Raw genomic sequence first — 22,555 nt, 5'->3', positions numbered from 1 at the left:
GCTTCTATTAAAAACTATTTTGAAAACTGACATTTTTTGGGGGGCCACTAAAATACTAAAATCTGTGAATAATTGAGCAGTTGAAATTAACATTTTTCTTCTCCAAATTACACCTTTGACTATATTTGAAAATTATGTGCAGTTTTCTCATTATTGACTCCTGGTGTTACTTAGTGCTCTATTATATCTCATGCCTTCATGTGTGTCCTTGTGCCTGAAACTTTTCCACAGACCACCCTCATAAACATCTCATCTTTGAAGATTTCATTCCAGGTTCACCATCTCTGTGGGGACTTTTCTCTCAATTCTGAGAACTGATCTTGTTACCATACCTTGTAAAGGCTTCTAATAAAGCACGTATATAGTATTTATTTTTATGTCTTTCTCGCTGAGGGGACTAGTAGCAACTTGAGAGCAAGTATCAGGTCATTTTTGTCTTTATAATCCTGGCGTCTATTTTATATGTAATCATATCTTTTATTGGATAGTTGAATAGGTGAAGTATGTAGAGAGGAAGACAAGGCTTTATAATTTGGAGAGTAAGGTACAATAGAGAGCAGATGTGTACTACCAAGAGGAAAGAAGATAAAAAGTTTCAGTGCTGTATTTCTATGTTCAGTCCTGAGTTATGGACATGCTAAAGTTTAAACTCTTACTTACAAATATTATGAGCCAGACATCAACCATATCATTTAAAAACCTTGTGAAGTACTCACGATTACGTACATAAACTTGAGCTCTGTATTTGACAAGGCAGTTGGCACCAGCTTCAGGATTAAACTTAATTTCAAAGTCATAACCTTTGGAATTTTCAGCACCCTTAGGGATAAGTTTTAATTTTCTAGCCAACTTATGATACTCTGCTAATTGTGTTTCAATCTGTAAGAAAAGAACACAAAAACAAACATTAAAAAAACCCAGAGCCCCATTCCATATGGTTTACAATTGGCATTTTTTGGCAGTTTTACACAAAATTATGTGTTTTTTAGTAGTTTATAATTTAGTATTTTTATAGTAGTTTATAATTTTTTTTAGTAGTTTATAATTTAGTATTTTTAGTAGTAAGAATGGCAGTTTTAAAATATAAAGAATGAAAGATTTTTTTCACATTAAATTGTAGGATAGTTTTAACACCATAATTAATTAGTAAGTAATATACTACTGTTCCTCCATTTATCTGACAAAGAGTTTGGAATAAAAGTCCATGTTTAGGTATTAACTAAAATTTACTTTTTAAAGTACCAGAGAAATTATGAAACGAAAACAAACTTAGTTTTGTCAATGTACAAAATATTTCATTTATCCAAAATTAGAGAAATGTAGTCACTTAAGTCTCAAAATATTATTTCAACTGTTTTGATAAAAATATTTTACTAATATGTTCCACATTTCCTGGTCTCCTTCCCTTTGTTCAAGGCTCTGTTCAAATTATATCATCAGAAAGGCTTTCCCTCTAATATAACACCCCCAATTTCTCTACCCTCTTGCTTTACTCTTCTTCATAGCACTTATTACTACCTGACATACATTATTTATTTGTTCATCTCCGTTAGTTGAAAGTATGCTCCATGAAAGCAGTTGCATCCCCAACACCTAAAACAGTACTTGGCATACAGTACCTAGTTTTTGATTAAATAAATGAATTTGCAGAGTCTAGGCAATTTATTTTCATACTGCTTCCTCCATTTAGTACATACTTAGTTTCTCATTGCTGTTATCCACCCATAAAATTGAATACTTTGAAAGAATGAAATGGCAAAAGTACTTATTGGAATCTGATTAAATAATTTGCAATTTCCAAAAATTTATCAGCTCTCAAAAGCAATACTACTTATATGTTAAATTTAAGATTCCTTATTAATAAATCAGGAAATCATTTCAACTACTATAGTAGCTCTCCAGGGACAACTAAAGTATGTAGGTCTATTTGTCCTTGCAGTAAATGATCACAGGGGTAGTTTCTTCTGTTTTTCACTAGAATTTTATTTCTGTAATAAAACAGCTTTCTCAAGCCCATGCACTTTATCACACCTAACTGCAGGGAGAGCAAACATGTGGCACATTTCTCCTTCCCACAGCTAATTCAGACAGTGAAAACTCATCACACTCTTTCCTGATGAGTCTAGATGCAGCCTCAATGTCTATCTCAACAAAGAGCTCCAGAAGGACACTACCACTCAGAGGTGGCATGTGGAATAAAAAATCAGTCTAGAAATAAAGGTAATGGGTGGAATGTTTGTTTGCCTTTTGCATTCTATTACCATTCTTTAATCTCTCTCCTACTCAGTACCCTAAGGCTTTCTTCTCACTGTCCATGGCCCTACTCTTGCCCTTCATAGGCCACTGCTTACCCACTTCCCAGATAACTTTCTCCTTTCAGCCTGATCCTCCAAATCAAACATAGCATTCATACAGCTAGATTTCGCTAGTTAAACAGAGTTTGCCTAAGTCCAGAGACTCGTAACTTCCCCTTTCCCACACAGTGCTTGAGAGAGAAAATATATTAATAATTGTTGAAGTGACATTTCAGGTTCTCGACCTAGTCTAACCACACTTTATTTTATAAATAAGGAAACTGAGGCTATGAGAAGTCAGAGGACACGCTGAGGTCACAGAAACATGTGGTGGCAAATCCAGGGCTAACACAGGTTTACCAAACTCTAGGTTCAAAGACTTTTGGGATCACCACCACAGCCTATTTCTTATAAATGTATATTTTTCTCCTTAATACACAGGGACAGAGATTACCAGGTCAGGAGTATGAGGGAGCACATATGAATCTCCAATAGCATTACCTACAATTCAGCTCGTTATTTCTGCTACCTTACTGCCACAGATCGTTATCTGACTGGTTTGCTCCCTTCTACCCATTTTTCACATTACCAAAAATGAGATCTTTCTGAAATATGATCTTATCTGTTTAAAAATTTTAAAGGCTTCCTGGAGCTTTCAGGATAAAGTTCAAACTTCTAAACGTGCAAAGGATCTTCACCACTTGGTCTCTGCTTATCCTTGAATCTCATCTTCTGCACATGCTCCCGTCCCTTGCTACTAAGCTCCAGCCATACGAAAACCTTAGGGTACCAGAGTGCACCATGCTATTTTCTCCCTGAGCTTTCCCACAGACTTCTTTGTTTGCTGGCTCCCCTAGCCTTGCCATGCTAACTCTCCCTTATACTTCCCAATTCAGTTCAGGTGTACATCTTCAAGGAAGCCTTTCTAAAATCAACCTCCATCCATCTCCCCACACCATGCGCACCAAAATCTTGGTTAGGTGTACTATATGCTCCCTCAGTACACTGTGCAAACCTCTATTGGAGGTCTGATCTCATGGTAGAAAATATCAACTAGAATGGAAGTTTCTTAAGCTTCTATGTCTTTTTATCTCCCCTCTATGCCCAGCATGGTAAGTGGCACACAGCAGATGTTACATAAATGTTTAAGTAGTGAGGAGGTAAATGAAAAAGTGACTCATATCCACTTCTGGAATAAAAGGCTTGGGATTTATGAAAATTATTTTCATGGCCTTAGAGACTTTTTTGCTCACTTCTTGTTTCACTATTGGAAAATACAGGCTACCTTAAAAATGACAGAGAAATTGGGCTGTTATTGAATTGACATAAAGGGATGAGTGTGTTTTTAGTATAATGTCAACGCTGAAAAATTTTACCTCTTTAGCCAATTTATTCTACCCACTCAGTTGTTCTTAACTGGGATAGACTTTTACAAACGTAAGTCTGAATGAAGTGCCACTCTGGGAATGGTATGACATACCGCCTCTTTGCCTCGGGCATATTTCAGTTCCTCATTCCACAACTGCTGCTGTTCAGCCTCCAGGTCCTTGGTTAATTTATTAATGGTCTGCTGCAATTCATTTCTTTCATGATTTATTCTCTCAATGTCTGCAACTGAGTACTTCTGGTTATCAACAATATTCTGTAGTCGAGAATTCTCCTGTTTCATTGTTTCACATTCTAGTTCTGCATTGAAAAAGAAAAAATTTGTTAAGTTCCTTCAATTCCTACAAATAAAGTGTGCCGTTATTTAATAGAGTTGACCCCCACACATGATTATGATTAAGAATTGTTAGACTTAACAGATAGTCTGCTATTGTTCAGTTAAAATGCTTTTAATACTCCTACATGATTCTCTGCAAAAAGTCAGAAAAGCTACAAGTTTTTCACAAACAAAAAATATTTATATAAACATACATCAGTTTATTCTTATTTCACTGATATTTTCAGTGGTTTCATAAGATATTAAGCAACCATAATGGTTAGGTTCTTGCTTTACTAAAATTTGTAATCATGAACGATGATATTGTACCAAGAGAAGATACAAACAGCAAATGATCATGAAAGGGGAAGAAAAGTTATCAAATTTATAATATTTGGTGTTCTATCGAACAGTGACGCCAACATTTTATGACTCATAGCTTATCAAAAATATGACAGTATTTTTAAGCAGACTGGGATAAATGGATGAGGATGCTCATGACCAAAGGGGTCACAGAAATCATCCTGAGGGCTGAGAGGATCAAAATCTCGGCTTTGTTATAACTCAGTCGTATTGTAGTACTGTAGCTGGGAAGCTCCACACCTGAGCTCAAAATGAATTAATGGTTGGTTTAAGTAAAACTTCATTTATTACAGGAATCGGCACAAAAAATCCACAATATACAATATCTATAGAGTTACATATGTCTCATTCACACTCTTGGCCATGAATGACTTCAAATAATCAAGAAAGTTAAAAAAATTCAGAATAAAATATTTTAGCTTAACAGTTATCAAATTATTGTCTCAAACTAAATCACTGTGCAATGGCAAATGATTGCTGAAGTATTTCTCTCTCTCCTACCCAGTTTGCCATTACTGGAAAAAAAGTCTCACAAGAGAAGTGGGAAGGATAAAAATTCTCTAGATTAAATACCAATAAGGAAGATAAATTATTAATATTATAAAGTATTGATTTAATTGCATTACAAACATTACTATAATAAAAAATTAGTTTATGGCTCCTTGTCGTCATGGAGAACAAACATTAGTGGTCAAGTTTAAACTATTTAAAGAGTTGGTTTACAGCAAAGCTAATATATGTAATCAGACTTATTTGGAAAAAAATAAAACAATTTATCAAATACTCCAGATAATTATTGTCCTTGATTTTTGACAGATGATCAATATTCCATAGACTAAGAACTAAATCAAATATCCTAAGGACTATCTACATAATTCCTACATGACACAGATACAGCCCGTAAAACCCTAAAAGAATAAAACTGAAGCAGGTTGAGGTCTGGGAAAATAGTATAGTAGGTCCATATAGTTATTTATTTATTTTGTAAACTGCCAGCCAATGGCTCGATCTCCTTTTGGCACCATAGAAGCAACAATCAATTCATGTGTCACAGTATTTTCAGGGTTTTATGATTAAGATCCATATGTGTTTATGAAAACAAGGTTAGGAGCACACCAGATATAAACAAGCTTTTTTTAGTTGGGCTTTTATAGTACTAGCATCTTTCCATCTTATTTTCAATCAACTTAAGCTGCTGAGTAGCTTAGGAGGTGGTGATAGAGGATAAGGCAAATATAGCAGACTGAGACCAGCAGAGATTTAAAAATCTGGCTTATTAATTACAAGGTGGAATAGAAAATATATTTATATTCAGGCAGCTTGTGTTCTTAGATAAGGTTCCTCTTGGCTTTAAAAAGCCAGGTGTCTGAAAACATGTTAGAAGGTGTAGTAGGTTGAATAATGACCACCCAAAGATAGGAAGTCCTAATCCCTGGAATTTGTAAACATTACCATATTTAGTAAAGGGGTCTTCACAGATACGATTAAGTATATTGAGATGAGGAGATTACCCTGGATTATCGAGGTGGGCCCTAAATGCCATCACAAATGTCCTTAAAAGATAAAGGCAGAGAGAAATTAACATAGGCAGAAGAGAGACACCCACACACACAGAAGGTAATGTGAGGATGGAGGCAGAGACTGGAGTGACAGGGCCACAATCTCAGGAATGTCATCAGATACCAGAAGCTGGAAGAAGCAAGGAATGGATTCTCCCACATAGTCCTGGGAGGAAGTGTGGCCCTGCCGGATTTCCGACCTCTAGCCTTCTGTGAGTGAATAAATTTCCATTGTTTTAAGCCACCAAGTTTGTGGTAATTCATTACAGCAGTCTCAGAAAACTAATACATAAGTCACTAAAAACTTGGTTGCCTGATACATTACCATTAGAGGCAAAAAAGATACAGATGACAAAGCTGTCTCTACATGTGATAAGTCCCACACAGGTCCCCATCCCAGTCTGAATGACCTTTTTCAGCATTTAGTTGTGCTTACCTACTCTAGAAATTTCTTCATCGAGGCCATTCAATTTCTGGTCAAGAATGGCTGAATGAGACTCCAAATTGCTCATGTATGCCTGATATTTTTGAACATCTGCTTGTAAGGAAGCTTTCAGTTTTCTCAATGACTCTAGGCGATTCTAAAAGAAGAGAAAGTGCGATTAGTTATTCTTGTCAATAATGATGCCATACTTTACTTGAAAGTTAAAGCAATATTATTTAAATTCATCTTAGAGGAAGGTAAATTAGTTTCCTTTTCACTTTTAGAGGGAGTCAAAAAAACTAAAACGGTAGCTTACTGTTATTACCCAATTAAGAAGATGTACGTACTTTTCAGAAGTCAGTTTGGGACAGAAAAAGTCCAGGGCCAGAATGAAAAAGAACAAACATTTAAAATCTGTTATTTTACAGAACAGTCTAGGGGCTTCCGCAATATAAAACACAAAATAAAATTAGATATCTGTATATTATCATTTAGCTTTTAGAAAGACCTCTGGATACAATGTATTATATGAACACATTTATTACCATTCTCTTTCCACTAACTACAAAACCCAGGGCCTCTTGTAAGTAGTGCTCCCTAGAGGTATATAACATGCGGACCTTGTTCTAAAGATCTTTTTGGTCTTATGTAAATAGGTAAGACTCTTTCATCATATTCTGAACACTATTAGTCCAAGACTGACAGATCACAAGGAAAAACAAAGCTCTAGGGATACCAAACATGTTTTCTTAGGAGTTCTGTCCTATGTAAAAAAAATTAACTTTTAAGAAGCTTGTTTTTTTAATGTATTTTTTAAAAAAATAGATAAAGAAACAGCTGGTGTTGTCCAAGGAGACCCAAGAGTATAAGTAAGTGTATAAGCCTGTTGAAGATAAGCATGTTTACTAACCGGTTCTTTTTCTCTTTCTTGTTCCAATCTTGCAATCTGTTCATTCAATGCTCTGTTTTTTGCTGCTAATGATTCCAGCTTGGAAGCATCTACATTAAATAAATCCTCTGGAGAAAAAACCCAGAAACTTCATAAGGTCTCAAATCTGCCTAAAAAGTTCTCCCCCAGGTTTTTACCATTGCTCTCTCCCTCACTTCCTCTAGTCTCTACTCAAAACATCCCACTGAAGGACATCCTACCGTCTGTAAAACTGCAACCCTTCCCTTTGGTCCACCACACTCTCTACCTCCCTATCCTACTTCATTTTCCTCCGGAGCACTTATCACCATTTGACTTACAGTTGTTCATTTGATTATTGTCTCTAATAGAAGGTAAGCTCACAAGGGCAGAGATTTTTACCTCTTATTCATTACTGTATCCTCGGTGCCTACATGGTGACTGGTATACAGTATGTATATAATAAATATTGTTTGAATAAATGAATATAATTCATATGCTTAATTAATTATAACACAATATCAAAGCAAAGATGCTTTCAGTGTTAGATCACTATGAATTTTCCTCTTAAAAAAAAAAGACAACATCATTTTCTTTGCTCCCCTTCTCATATGGACAAGCTGAAATTGTCCCGCTTCTTTTTTTTTTTTTTAAATATTTATTTACTTATATGGTTGCGTTGGGTCTTAGTTGTGGCTCGTGGGCTCCTTAGTTGTGGCATGTGAACTCTTAGTTGCAGCATGCATGTGGGATCTAGTTCCCTGACCAGGGATCAAACCCGGGCCCCCTGCACTGGAGTGCAGAGACTTAACCACTGCGCCACCAGGGAAGTCCCTGTTCCGCTTATTCTTCAGGAAAGTATATCCCATGGAAACAAAAGAGAATGCTTTCACTTTTTATGCTAATAGTGGCAGGGTGATCTCCTATTTTGATTGATTCCATAGTCTTTGGAGGATCGCTTTACACGTCTTAAACTTATCTATTTTACCTACCACTCTGGCATTTTATATACAAGACTATTACAAAAAAGGAACAACAATGTAAAATAATACTCCGAAATATTTTAAAGTTAGCCAGTAAATACCGAATGTCACTAGATTAGCTAAGTGGAAAAATAATTTCTTTCTTTGGAAATATCATAGCCCATTAACTATGTGACATAAATTTTGAAAGAGACCATAGATCTTTTGACTAACCAGTACTTTAATTTCTAAAATAATAAGGCAAGGATATCACAGGGATATCATCCCCCAAGAGGAATAACATTTGCTGATTATATTGTGTGCTCCGGGTAGCACATTTGACATTTTATAAACATGGCCATCTAATCCTGCAAAACTTTGTTAGAAAGGTTAAGTAGTTTGTTAACGTCACACAGCCAGTAAGGGGTCATGCCTCAGGTCTGACTCCAACACCAGTATTCTTTCTGCTTAACCTTTACTCCTCTCCACCAAAGAAACAGTTATGATAAAAATCAGGAGGCATCTAAACGCATTTACATTAGGCATAGTAAGATGGGCTACAACTCCTTGAGTGGAGTTAAATGACCCAAAGCAAGCACTCTAGGAATGAGAACACTTACTCAGCTTGGACTGCAACTCTGCATTCATCTCTTCAAAGCTGTCGGCACCAGTCATGAAACTCTCATAGCATTTTATGGTGTAGTCCAAAAACAACTGATTGGGATAAGCAGATTTAAAAACAAAGCCATGATTCTCTATTTAGTTTATTTCATTTTTCTAAGTAGAAGTTTAAATTTGAATTAAAAAAATAAAAGTCAGGAACACTAAGTGGTTACATGAACTCCTGTAAATGAGATACAAACCTAGGGAATATCATTAATTATGCTGCACAGATTTACTTAGTCTGCTACTTCTATAGTGAATAATAGGGATGAAAAGAATACTTCAATTTGGATAAAAGTGATACTTAGTAAATGGTTAAAAAAAACCCATATCTTCAGAATTTTGAGAAGGTTAGACAAGGAAGCTTATTAATAAATATAATTCAACATAAAATGTAAACTTGAGCATCTTTAGGGATAATCTAACTAATTAAAAATTTAAATGAATTGCTGATCATTTAAGTCTAATTAAACTGACAAGATCTAGTTGTGAAAACCAGAACATAATAAAGGGTATAATTTACATTGTAACTTCATGCTAAAACATGGCATGGTTAGTAGAGATCTAAACAGTAGACTATTAGTACTCTTAATATTTATCCAAGAGAAAATAATACTCTATTTTGCAATTCTGAGGTGTTTTGCTTACTGAAGATGTGTACTTTGTTAGGAGGCAAGGATGGCTGATCAGAATTTTCCACAGCCAGATGAAGTACACATCCCTCAAGATAAACCAATTCCCTTTGTGCTGATTCTCTGCTTACTAAACAATCTTCTTACTACTTGGTTGATACTGAAGGGGTGCCCTGAATAGGGGGTATGAGTATTTTTGTAACTGGAAAGATGTGTCAGTGGTGGTAAATTAATACATTTTTATTCTTTTTCAGATGTGAATTTGGTAAGAGTGAACGTTTCCTTAAAAGTTTGGTCAATTGTGATTTTGCAGGTTAAAAAAAAATTGAATTTCTAGATCTACAAAGCTGAGGCTCAGAATCTGATGAAGTTGGATACTTTGGTAACTCTTTTTAATTAAATTTAAAATTAATTTTTACTTTAAAATTAAAAATAGCACTTTATAATTTCCCAAGTGCTTCTCTATATATTGTCATCTGAAATAACAGCTAGAATAGCAAGAATAACTTTTACTGTTTTAACATTTAGGATGAATATCAATAAATTTAATATTTAGTCATTTAGTAGGTATTATAATTTTATTTGGGTGAGAACTGAGGCACCAATAAATCTAGTCTAGTACACATATTGCAACATGGGAAGAGAATTCTCTCAAGAGGATCAAAGGCTTGCTAGCTGCTTCTCCAGCAAGGATCACTGATGAAGTAGTAATGGGGTATGATATTCTTTGTTTGAAAAAAAAAAGCAACACTACCATGCCAGTCAGTTGATACATCTTTCTATTCGAACTATTTCCCAGGTAGTAATAAAAGATGAAGCTGAGGTTATTTCCACTTTCTTTTTATGACAAATGCTCCAAAGAGTGAAGAACAGAGAATTTTTTTTTTTTTTTATCTTTAGGGTCCTACATAGTAGGACCTATATATGCTATAGGAACTATATATGCTGGGGACATTAATGTTTAATCTCAATACTATAAATTTATTCCTTGGAGTTGGTGTTTGCTCCCTTTGGATATATAAATTTATGTATTTTAGGAAATAGGGTAGGGTTAGTTACATAGTTAAGGCTCCAATACAGGATGGTTTGGGAACCAATTTAGACCATCTATTTACTTTTATCTCAATCACTTTTGGAAGTGGCAACTCTTAAGTGCAAGATGCCTAACTAAAAAGCCAAAACAAACAAAAAACCCACATGCCATCTATTTAAAGACCCAGTCTTTCAGGCTTTGTGTTGACAAAATACTATATTACAATAATGATGCCAGTATTGATACCTTCATTATAAAAGATAAGGGAGAAAGAGAAATATTACATCTGTACATATAACAATAACATTATGACATAATTCTAATTGCATTGCTTTTTTAAGTTACTTAAAATTTACAAATTTCCATTCCTAGTTACTTTTAGGAAACTACAATGTGATTTCAAGAGTAATTCCATTGACTAATATTTCCCCAAATCAGTTTTAGCAGATTTTTCAGGAAGCAAAAAGCCAAGTTCTACAAAAGAACATATCACTTTCAATAATAACACATTTAGTTAATATTAAGATAACTATAATGTTTACAGTAATGTAAGGTACCTTATTATGCATAATTCCATCTTCAGTTTCTTCTCCCCAAGGCTGTCCATCATCAAATAAAGGTGAGCTTTCTTTCATGGCATTATGTAACTATTTAGTACACAAGCAAAATATTAAGTTGATTAAGTTTCTGAGGAAAACACATAGCTTTCATGTTTTGTCAAATTTGTTTTCAGTGTCATTTTTAGGAGCATTCACATTACTGCCTGACAAAGTCTCGTGAGAAGTTATTCTTTTAAACCTTAGAATATAATCCTTTTGATATTTTAGTAACTAAATCCCTTAGGATTAAAAAAGGATGGGCTCCATGTTTAGTTCTATTCTATAGTGAAAAATATGCTGATCTTTTTTATACACTTATTGAGAACATATACACACATTTAAAAAAAATTTTTATTTTATTTATTTATTTTTGGCTGTGTTGGGTCTTTGCTGCTGCGCACGGGCTTTCTCTAGTTGTGGTGAGCAGGGGCTACTCTTCGTTGAGGTGCACAGGTTTCTCATGGCAGTGGCTTCTCTTGTTGCGGAGCACGGGCTCTAGGCACGTGGGCTTCAGTAGTTGTGGCACGTGGGCTCAGTAGCTGTGGCTCGTGGGCTCTAGCTGTGGCTCGTGGGCTCTAGAGCACAGGCTCAGTAGCTGTGGCGCACAGGCTCAGTTGCTCTGTGGCATGTGGGATCTTCCTGGATCAGGGCTCAAACCCGTGTCCCCTGTGTTGGCAGGCAGACTCTCAACCACTGCGCCACCAGGGAAGCCCCCTACACACGTTTTAATGCAATTCTGAGAATCCAAAACAGAACTGCCACAAAAAGTAAGCCAAAAGTAATTATTTCTCTTTCATATAAACTCAATTTTGGTGCTCAAATGTTATCTACTGCCTCCTTCAGACTGTATAAGCATGCACTTTAGATTGAATTTTACAATATAAAATCTTCAGAAATACAAATATTTAACCTTGAAAGTGATAACAGATAATAAATTATAGCAAACATTCAGATGTTATAATTAACAAGCTAAAAGGAAAATGCCTAAAGGTTTTTAAGGCACATAAATTCCATTTTGGAACACATGTTTTTATAACTTGTTTTAGAAATATAACCTTTTAAAAATAAAAGAAAATTAGAAAATTTAAATGAAATTGCTATAAAATGTAAAGATATCAATGTATATCTAATATAATGAAGACTAAACTCTACAAAAATGGACTATGCATTACGAGTGTAAAAGAAGAATGTGGTTTCTGTTGAAAATATTTCTTTACATTTTCTTACCCTAGTATTCATATATAGATAGGATTGCTGAGTGGGGATACTGTCCTTAGTCTAGAGTAGCTTGTCCTATCTGCTCCTTTCCTATTCCAAAGGCGCTCATTAGACCTTTTGTATATCTAGGGTGGATGAAGGTGAGCTCTATCAACTCATCCTTTACCTCTTCTTCCCTTGACAAGGCCTCAAGTGACAATCAGATTTAATTAAGTCTTAAAGACAAGTAAGGCAGAGCCCAAGATGAAGAATAGAATCTCATATCTTATCATCAGGGTAGATAAAGACAGAGTTTCTGTTGCCTTGTCAAAGGTCCTTGTGAAAACTCTTGCTACTCTGCAAGGTTCAAGGAGAGCCTTACAAGGGACAAACAGATCCCCAGGAACTATAGGAAAGACTCTTACTACAATAACTAGAAGTTCTTCTGTACTGAGAAGATTTGGTTGAAAATGTTTCAACCTGAAATTGTATAGAGATAACCAGAAATATGGACTTGAGTAATCATTTTTTACCCAGAGGTGGCATTTACCAATAAAATACTACTCCTTCATATTATAAAAGGGTATTATATTATAAGAAAAGAAAAGGACTCAGAGGGATTTGAGATGAGTAACGCCCTAGCCCACTTTGGTTATTAACCAAAAGGTTAATCACAGAGCTAGTGGAGCATATGCACCCTCCTATTCATGTTCCTTGGTAGAGGGGAGACGGGGCAACTTTGGCAAAACTCCTATCACTCAAACACCGTAATAAGGATGTGCTTATAAGCTCTGTGCTAAGAGGCATAATGAGAGAGAAGAAATAAAACTTTACTTACAAAACATTAACAAACTGAATTCAGGAGTATAGCAAAGGAATAACCAACAATGAACAAACAGAGACTATTAGGGAACCAATATCCTATCATGTCATACCAACAGGTTGAGAAAAACAATCATCTCAATAGATCCTGTAAAAGCATATGATAAGGTTCAATGATTATTCTTGATAAAAATTAGAAAGAGGCAGATAAGCTTCAACATGAAAAACATTATCTTCTACCTGGAAACATCACAATTAAATGATAAAACAGAAAAATTTTTGTTTGAAAACAGTGGTACCAACAGAAATCAATCAAGAACAGTAATAATTAGGCAATTCAATAAGAGCAGACAACTACAGGTCAATATCCCTGATGAGAATATAGAGGCAAACATTTTCAATAAAATATTAGCAAACCAAATTCAGTAGCACTTTGAAAAGGTCATTCAACATGATTAAGTGGGATTTATCATGGGATGCAAGGATGGCTCAATGCATGCAAATCCATAAGTGTGATACATCACATTAATAGAATAAAAAAACCAAAATCATACAACAACTCAATAGAAAAAAAGTATTTGACAAAATTCAACGTCACTTCATAATAAAAACTCTCAAAGTGTGTATACAGGAAATGTACCTCTACATAATAAAGCCCATATATGACAAGCCCACAGCTAACATTATACTCAATGGTAAAGAACTGAAAGCTGTTACTCTAAGATCAGGAAAAAGTTAAGGATGCCCACTGTTGCCACTTTTTTTTTTGCTGTACGCGGGCCTCTCACTGTTGTGGCCTCTCCCGCCGCGGAGCTCAGGCCCCGGACACGCAGGCTCAGCGGCCTTGGCTCACAGGCCCAGCCGCTCCGTGGCATGTGGGATCTTCCCAGACTGGGGCACGAACCCGTGTCCCCTGCATTGGCAGGCGGACTCCCAACCACTGTGCCACCAGGAAAGCCCCACTATTGCCACTTTTATCCAACATAGTACTGGAAATCCTAGCCAGAGCAATCAGGCAAGAAAAATAAAAGGCATCAGAATTGAAAAAGAATAAGTAGAATTATCTCTATTTGCAGATGACATGGTTTTATATACAGAAAATCCTAAAGCCCCCTCAAAAGCAAACAAACAAATAAAACCTGTTAGATCTAATCAACAAATTCAGTAAATTTGCAGGATACAAAATTAAAATACAAAAATCAGTAGTGTTGCTATATACTAATGACAAATTATCTGAAAAAAGAAAAAAGGAAAATGATACCATTTACAATAGCATCAAAGCAATAAAGGAATAAGTTTAACCAAAGAGGTGAAAGATCTCTACACTGAAAAGTACAAGACAGGGCTTCCCTGGTGGCACAGTGGTTGAGAGTCCGCCTGCCGATGCAGGGGACATGGGTTCGTGTCCCGGTCCGGGAAGATCCCAGATGTCGCAGAGCGGCTGGGCCCATGAGCCATGGCTGCTAAGCCTGCGCGTCCGGAGCCTGTGCTCCGCAACGGGAGAGGCCACAACAGTGAGAGGCCCGCATAACGCAAAAAAACCCCACAAAAAACAACTAAAAATAGCATTACCATATGACCCAGCAATCCTACTCCTGGGCATATACCCAGAAAAAACCATAATTTAAAAAGACACACACACCCCAATGTTCACTGCAGCCCTATTTACAATAGCCAGGTCATGGAAGCAACCTAAATGCCCATCGACAGACGAATGGATAAAGAAGATGTGGTACATATATACAACAGAATATTAATCAGCCATAAAAAGGAACAAAATTGGGTCATTTGTAGAGACGTGGAAGAATCTAGAGACTGTAACACAGAGTGAAGTCAGAAAGAGAAAAACAAATACTGTATATTAACGCATATATGTGGAACCTAGCAAAATGGTACAGATGAACCGGTTTGCAGGGGCAAAACTGAGACAAAGATGTAGAGGACAAACGTATGGACACCAAGGGGGGAAGGCAGCAGCAGGTGGGGGTGGTGGTGTGATGAACTGGGAGATTGGGATTGACACGTACACACTGATGTGTATAAAATGGATGACTAATAAGAACCTGCTGTATAAAAAAATAAATTAAAAAAATGCCTCTGCACCTCTAGTTCTTGCGGAGGTTGGCATCTTCAGTGAAGTCTCCTATTGCAGGAGGACCTTCAAGATGGTTGATGTAGAGATTACCTTCCTCCCCACAAATACATCAGAAATACATCTACAGGGCTTCCCTGGTGGCGCAGTGGTTACGAATCTGCCTGCCAATGTAGGGGACACGGGTTCAAGCCCTGGTCTGGGAAGATCCCACATGCCGCAGAGCAATGAAGCCCGTGCACAACAACCACTGAGCCTGCGCTCTAGAGCCCACAGGCCACAACTACTGAGCCCATGAGCCACAACTACTGAAGCCCATGCACCTAGAGCCCATGCTCTGCAACAAGAGAAGGCACTGTGATGAGAAGCCTGCACACCACAACAAAGAGTAGTCCTTGCTCGCTGAAACTAGAGAAAGCCCGCACAGCAACGAAGACCCTACACAGACAAAAATAAAAATAAATAAAATAAATAAATATATAAGAAGAAAAAAATACATCTACATGTGGAACAAGTCCTACAGAACACCTACTGAATGCTGGCAGGAGACCTCATACTTCCCAAAAGGCAAGAAAATCCCTACGTACATGGTCGTGTGGCTGAGAGGGTCTTGGTGCTCCAGCCTGGTGTCAGGCCTGAACCCCTGAGGTGGAAGAGCCGAGTTCAGGACACTGGACCACCAGAGACCTCCCGGCCCCAAGTAATATCAATCGGCGGTAGCTCTCCCAGAGATATCCGTCTCAATGCTAAAACCCAGCTCCACCCAGCAGCAAGCTGGGCACCCCATGAGAAATAACTAGCAAGACAGGAATACAACCCCACCCATTAGAAGAGAGGCTGCCTAAAATCATAATAAGGTCACAGACACCCCAAAGCACACCACCGGACGCGGTCCTGCCCTCCAGAAAGACAATGTCCAGCCTCATTCACCAGAACAGAGGCACCAGGCCCCTCCACCAGGAAGCCTACACAACTCACTGAACCAACGTTACCCACTGGAGGCAGACACCAAAAACAACGGGAATTACAAACCTGCAGCCTGCGAAAAGGAGACCCCAAATACGGTAAGTTAAGCACAATAAGAAAACAGAGAAATACACAGCATGTGAAGGAGCAAGGTAAAAATCCATCAGACTAAACAAATGAAGAGGAAATAGGCAGCCTACCTGAAAAAGAATTCAGAGTAATGATAGTAAAGATATCCAAACTCCTGGAGATAGAATGGAGAAAATACAAGAAACGTTTAACAAAGGCCTAGAAGAACTAAAGAGCAAACAAACAATGATGAACAACACAATAAATAAAATTAAAAATTCTCTAGAAGGAATCAAAAGCAGAATAACTAAGGCAGAAGAATGGATAAGCGACCTGGAAGATAAAATAGTGGAAATAACTACCGCAGAGCAGAATAAAGAAAAAAGAATGAAAAGAATTGAGGACAGTCTCACAGACCTCCGGGACAACATTAAATGCACCAACATTCGAATTATAGGGGTCCCAGAAGAAAAAGAGAAAAAAGACAGGGACTGTGAAAATATCTGAAGACATTATAGTTGAAAACTTCCCTAATACGGGAAAGGAAATAGTCAATCAAGTCCAGGAAGCACAGAGAGTTCCATACAGTATAAATCTAAGGAGAAACAAGCCAAGACACATACTAACCAAAGTATCAAAAATTAAATACAAAGAAAAAAATATTAAAAGCAGCAAGGGAAAAGCAACAAATAACATACGAGGGAATCCCCATAAAGTTAACAGCTGATCTTTCAGCAGAAACTCTGCAAGCCAGAAGGGAGTGGCAGGACACATTTAAAGCAATGAAAAGGAAAAACCTACAACCAAGATTACTAAACCCAACAAGAATCTCATTCAGATTTTTAATTTTTTTTATAAAAGAGATTTCCCTTTTTATTTTTATTTTTTATTATTATTATTTTTTTTGTGGTACGTGGGCCTCTCACTGTTGTGGCCTCTCCCGTTGTGGAGCACAGGCTCTGGACGCACAGGCCCAGTGGCCATGGCTCACGGGCCCAGCCACTCCGCGGCATGTGGGATCCTCCCGGACTGGGGCACGAACCTGTGTCCCCTGCATCAGCAGGCAGACTCTCAACCACTGCGCCACCAGGGAAGCCCCCTTTTTATTTATTTAAATTAATTAATGTCTGTGTTGGGTCTTCTTTGCTGTGTGCGGGCTTCTCATTGTGGTGGTTTCTCTTGTTGCGGAGCATGGGCTCTAGGCACGTGGGCTTCAGTAGCTGTGGCATGAAGGCTCTAGAGCTCAGGCTCAGTTGTGGCGCACGGGCTTAGTTGCTCCATGGCATGTGGGATCTTCCCAGACCAGGGCTTGAACCCATGCCCCTTGCATTGGCAGGCAGATTCTTAACCACTGCGCTACCAGGGAAGCCCCTCATTCAGATTTGAATGGAGAAATTAAAACGTTTACAGACAAGCAAAAGTTAATAGAATTCAGCACCACCAAACCAGCTTTACAACAAATGCTAAAGGAACTTTTATAGGCAGGAAACACAAGAGAAAAAAAATACCTACAAAAACAAACCCAAAACAATAAAGAAAATGTTAATAGAAACATACATATCAATAATTACCTTAAATGTAAATGGATTAAATGCTCCAATCAGAATACACAGACTGGCTGTATATATGCTGTCTACAAGAGACCCACTTCAGACCTGGGGACACTTACAGACTGAAAGTGAGGGGATGCAAAAAGATATTCTATGCAAATGGAAATCAAAAGAAAGCTGGAGTAGCAATTCTCATATCAGATAAAATAGACTTTAAAATAAAGACTGTTACAAGAGACAAGGAAGGACACTGCATAATGATAAAGGGATCAATCCAAGAAGATATAAAAATTGTAAATACTTATGTACCCAACATAGGAGCACCTCAATACAGAAGGCAAATGCTAACAGCCATAAAAGGGGAAATCGACAGTAACACAATCATAGTAGGGGATTTTAACACCCCACTTTCACCAATGGACAGATCATCCAAAATGAAAATAAATAAAGAAACACAAGCTTTAAATGACAGATTAGACAAGATGGACTTAATAGATATTTATAGGACATTCTATCAAAAACAACAGAATACACTTTCTTCTCAAGTACTCATGGAACATTCTCCAGAATAGATCATATCTTGGGTCACAAATCAAGCTTTGGTAAATTAAAAGAAAAATGAAATCGTATCAAGTATCTTTTCCGAACACAATACTATGAGACTAGATATCAATTATAGGAAAAAAACTGTAAAAAATAAAAACACATGGAGGCTAAACAATACCCTACTAAATAACCAAGAGATCACTGAAGAAATCAAAGAGGAAATCAAAAAATACCTAGAAACAAATGACAATGAAAACATGACGACCCCAAACTTATGGGATGCAACAAAAGCAGATCTAAGAGGGAAGTTTATAGCAATACAATCCTACCTCAAGGAACAAGAAACATCTGAAATAAACAACCTAAATTTACACCTAAAGCAATTAGAGAAAGAAGTACAAAAAACCCCCAAAGTTAGCAGAAGTAAAGAAATAATAAAGATCAGATCAGAAATAAATGAAAAAGAAATGAATGAAACAATAGCAAAGATCAATAAAACTAAAAGCTGGTTCTTTTAGAAGATAAAGAAAATTGATAAATCATTAGCCAGAGTCATCAAGAAAAAAAGGGAGAAGACTCAAATCAACAGAATCAGAAATGAAAAAGGAGAAGTAACAACTGACACTGCAGAAATACAAAGGATCGTGAGAGATTACTACAAGCAACTGTATACCAATAAAATGGACAACCTGCAAGAAATGGACAAATTCTTAGAAAAGCACAACCTTCCAAGACTGAATCAGGAAAAAATAGAAAATATCAACAGACCAATCACAAGCACTGAAATTGAAACTGTCATTAGAAATCTTCCAAGAAGCAAAAAGCCCAGGACCAGATGGCTTCACAGGTGAATTCTGTCAAACATTTAGAGGAGAGCTAACACCTATCCTTCTCAAACTCTTCCAAAATATAGCAGAGAGAGGAACACTCCCAAACTCCTATGAGGCCACCATCACCTTGATACCAAAACCAGACAAGGATGTCACAAAGAAAGAAAACTACAGGCCAATATCACTGATGAACATAGATGCAAAAATCCTCAACAAAATACTAGCAAACAGAATCCAACAGCACATTAAAAGGATCATACAACATGATCAAGTGTGGTTTATCCCAGGCATGCGAATACTCTTCAATATATGCAAATGAGTCAATGTGTTAAACCATATCAACAAATTGAAGGATAAAAACCATATGATCACCTGAATAGATGCAGAAAATGCTTTTGACAAAATTCAACACCGATTTAAGATAAAAACCCTCCAGAAAGTAGGCAGAGAGGAAACCTACCTCAACATAATAAAGGCCATATATGAGAAACCCACAGCCAACATGGTTCTCAGTGGTGAAAAACTGAAACCACTTCCTCTAAGATCAGGAACAATACAAGGTTGCCCACTCTCAACACTATTATTCAACACAGTTTGGGAAGTTTTCGTCATGGCAATCAGAGAAGAAAAAGAAACAAAAGGAATCCAAATTGGAAAAGAAGTAGTAAAAATGTCACTGTTTACAGATGACTTGATACTATACATAGAGAATCTTAAAGATGCTGACAGAAAACTACTAGAGCTAATCAATGAATTTGGTAAAGTAGTAGGATACAAAATTAATGCACAGAAATCTCTTGCATTCCTATACACTAATGATGAAAAATCTGAAAGAGAAATTAAGGAAACACTCCGATTTACCATTGAAACCTAGGAATAAACCTACCTAAGGAGACAAAAGATCTGTATGTAGAAAACTATAGGACACTGATGAAAGAAATTAAAGATGATACAAACAGATGGAGAGATATAGCATGTACTTGGATTGGAAAAATCAACATTGTGTAAGTCTATACTACCCAAAGCAATCTACAGATTCAACGCAATCCCTATCAAACTATCAATGGCATTTTTTACAGGACTAGAACAAAAAATTTCACAATTTGTATGGAAACATGAAAGACCTCGAATAGCCAAAGCAATCTTGAGAAAGAAAAACGGAGCTGGAGGCATCAGGCTCCCTGACTTCAGACTATACTACAAAGCTACAGTAATGAAGACAGTATGGTACTGGTACAAAAACAGAAATATAGGTCAATGGAATAGGATAGAAAGCCTAGACATAAACCCACGCACAGAGGGTCACCTTGTCTTTGATAAAGGAGGCAAGAATATACAATGGAGAAAAGACAGCCTCTTCAATAAGTGGTGCTGGGAAAACTGGACAGCTACATGTAAAAGAATGAATTTAGAACACTTCCTAACACTATACACAAAAATAAACTCAAGGGCTTCCCTGGTGGCGCAGTGGTTGAGAGTCCGCTTGCCGATGCAGGGGACACGGGTTCGTGCCCCAGTCCGGGAGGATCCCACATGCTGCGGAGCGGCTGGGCCTGTGAGCCATGGCCACTGAGCCTGCGCGTCCGGAGCCTGTGCTCCGCAACGGGAGAGGCCATGGCGGTAAGAGGCCCGCGTACCGCAAAAAAATAAATAAATAAAATAAACTCAAAATTGATTAAAGACCTAAATGTAAAGCCAGACACTATAAAACTCTTAGAGGAAAACATAGGCAGGACACTCTATGACATAAATCATAGCAAGATCCTTTTTGACCCACCTCCTAGAGAAATGGAAATAAAAATAAACAAATGGGACCTAATGAAACTTAAAAGCTTTTGCACAGCAAAGGAAACCATATACAAGATGAAAAGACAACCCTCATAATGGGAGAAAATATTTGCAAACGAAGCAACTGACAAAGTATCATTCTCCAAAATATACAAGCAGCTCATGCAGCTCAATATCGAAAAACAAACAACCCAATCGAAAAATGGGCAGAAGAGGTAAACAGACATTTCTCCAAAGAAGATATACAGATTGCCAACAAACACATGAAAGGATGCTGAATATCACTAATCATGAGAGAAATGTAAATCAAAACTACAATGAGGTATCACCTCACACCGGCCAGAATGGCCATCATGAAAAATCTACAAACAATAAATGCTCGAGAGGGTGTGGAGAAAACCCTCTTGCACTGTTGGTGGGAACATAAATTGATACAGCCACTATGGAGAACAGTATGGAGGTTCCTTAAAAAACTAAAAATAGAACTACCGTATGACCCAGCAATCCCACTACTGGGCATATACCCTGAGAAAACGATAATTTAAAAACAGACTTGTACCACAATGTTCATTGCAGCAGTATTTGCAACAGCCAGGACATGAAAGCAACCTAAGTGTCCATCAACAGATCAATGTTTAAAGAAGATGTGGCACATATATACAATGAAATGTTACTCAGCCATAAAAAGAAATGAAATTGAACTATTTGTAGTGAGGTGGAAGGACTTAGAGTCTGTCATACAGAGTGACGTAAGTCAGAAAGAGAAAAATACCGTATGCTAACACATATATATGGAATCTAAAAAAAAAAAAAATGTTCTGATGAACCTAGGGGCAGGACAGTAATGAAGATGCAGATGTAGGGAATGGACTTGAGGACACGGGGAGGGGGCAAGGGTACGCTGAGACGAAGTGAGAGAGTAGCATGACATATATACATTACCAAATGTAAAGTAGATAGCTAGTGGGAAGCAGCTGCATAGCACAGGAAGATCAGGTTGGTGCTCTGATACCACCTAGAGGGGTGGGATAGGGAAGGTGGAGGGAGATGCAAGAGGGAGGGGATATGGGGATATATGTATACATATAGCTAATTCACTTTGTTATACAGCAGAAACTAACACACCACTGTAAAGCAATTATATTCCAATCAAGACATTAAAAACAAAACAAAACAAAGTCCTAGAAGAAAACATAGGCAGTAAGCTCCCTGACAGTGGTCTTGGCAATGATTTTTTGGGATTTGAGACCAAAAGCAAAGGCAACAAAAGCAAAAGTAAACACATGGGACTATATCAAACTAAAAGGCTTCTGCAGAGCAAAAAAATGATCAACAACATGAAAGGGTAACCTACGGAATGGGAAAAAATATTTGCAAAGCATTTATCTGATAAGGTGTCAGTATCCAATATCCATAAAGAAGTAATACAACAATAGCTGAAAAATAATGAAATTAAAAAAATGGGCAAAGGACCTGAGTATACATTTTTACTAAGATATTCAAATGGACAACAGGTACTCAACATCACGAATTATTAGGGAAATGCAAATCAAAACC

At 37.1% G+C, this 22,555-nt stretch overlaps 1 protein-coding gene across 1 annotated transcript in view; it reads right to left on the bottom strand.

Annotated features, from left to right (window-relative positions):
* The window catches only part of NDC80 (NDC80 kinetochore complex component), a 54,346-nt gene that overhangs the window by 21,645 nt on the left and 10,146 nt on the right, over positions 1–22,555 (bottom strand). Inside the window, exons 7-12 of the mRNA XM_067699585.1 lie at positions 11,097–11,186; positions 8,832–8,925; positions 7,253–7,359; positions 6,355–6,499; positions 3,775–3,980; positions 727–879 (exon numbers count right to left, since the gene is read on the bottom strand). Of these exons, the coding sequence (XP_067555686.1) occupies positions 727–879; positions 3,775–3,980; positions 6,355–6,499; positions 7,253–7,359; positions 8,832–8,925; positions 11,097–11,186 (795 nt within the window). The remainder of the gene's footprint in view (positions 1–726; positions 880–3,774; positions 3,981–6,354; positions 6,500–7,252; positions 7,360–8,831; positions 8,926–11,096; positions 11,187–22,555) is intronic.

This window comes from Pseudorca crassidens, chromosome 12 (genome assembly GCF_039906515.1).
Source record: "Pseudorca crassidens isolate mPseCra1 chromosome 12, mPseCra1.hap1, whole genome shotgun sequence".
NCBI classification, from domain to species: Eukaryota; Metazoa; Chordata; class Mammalia; order Artiodactyla; family Delphinidae; genus Pseudorca; species Pseudorca crassidens.
Note: the sequence above shows the minus strand (reverse complement) of the source record. Positions and strands in the feature narration are given on the sequence as shown.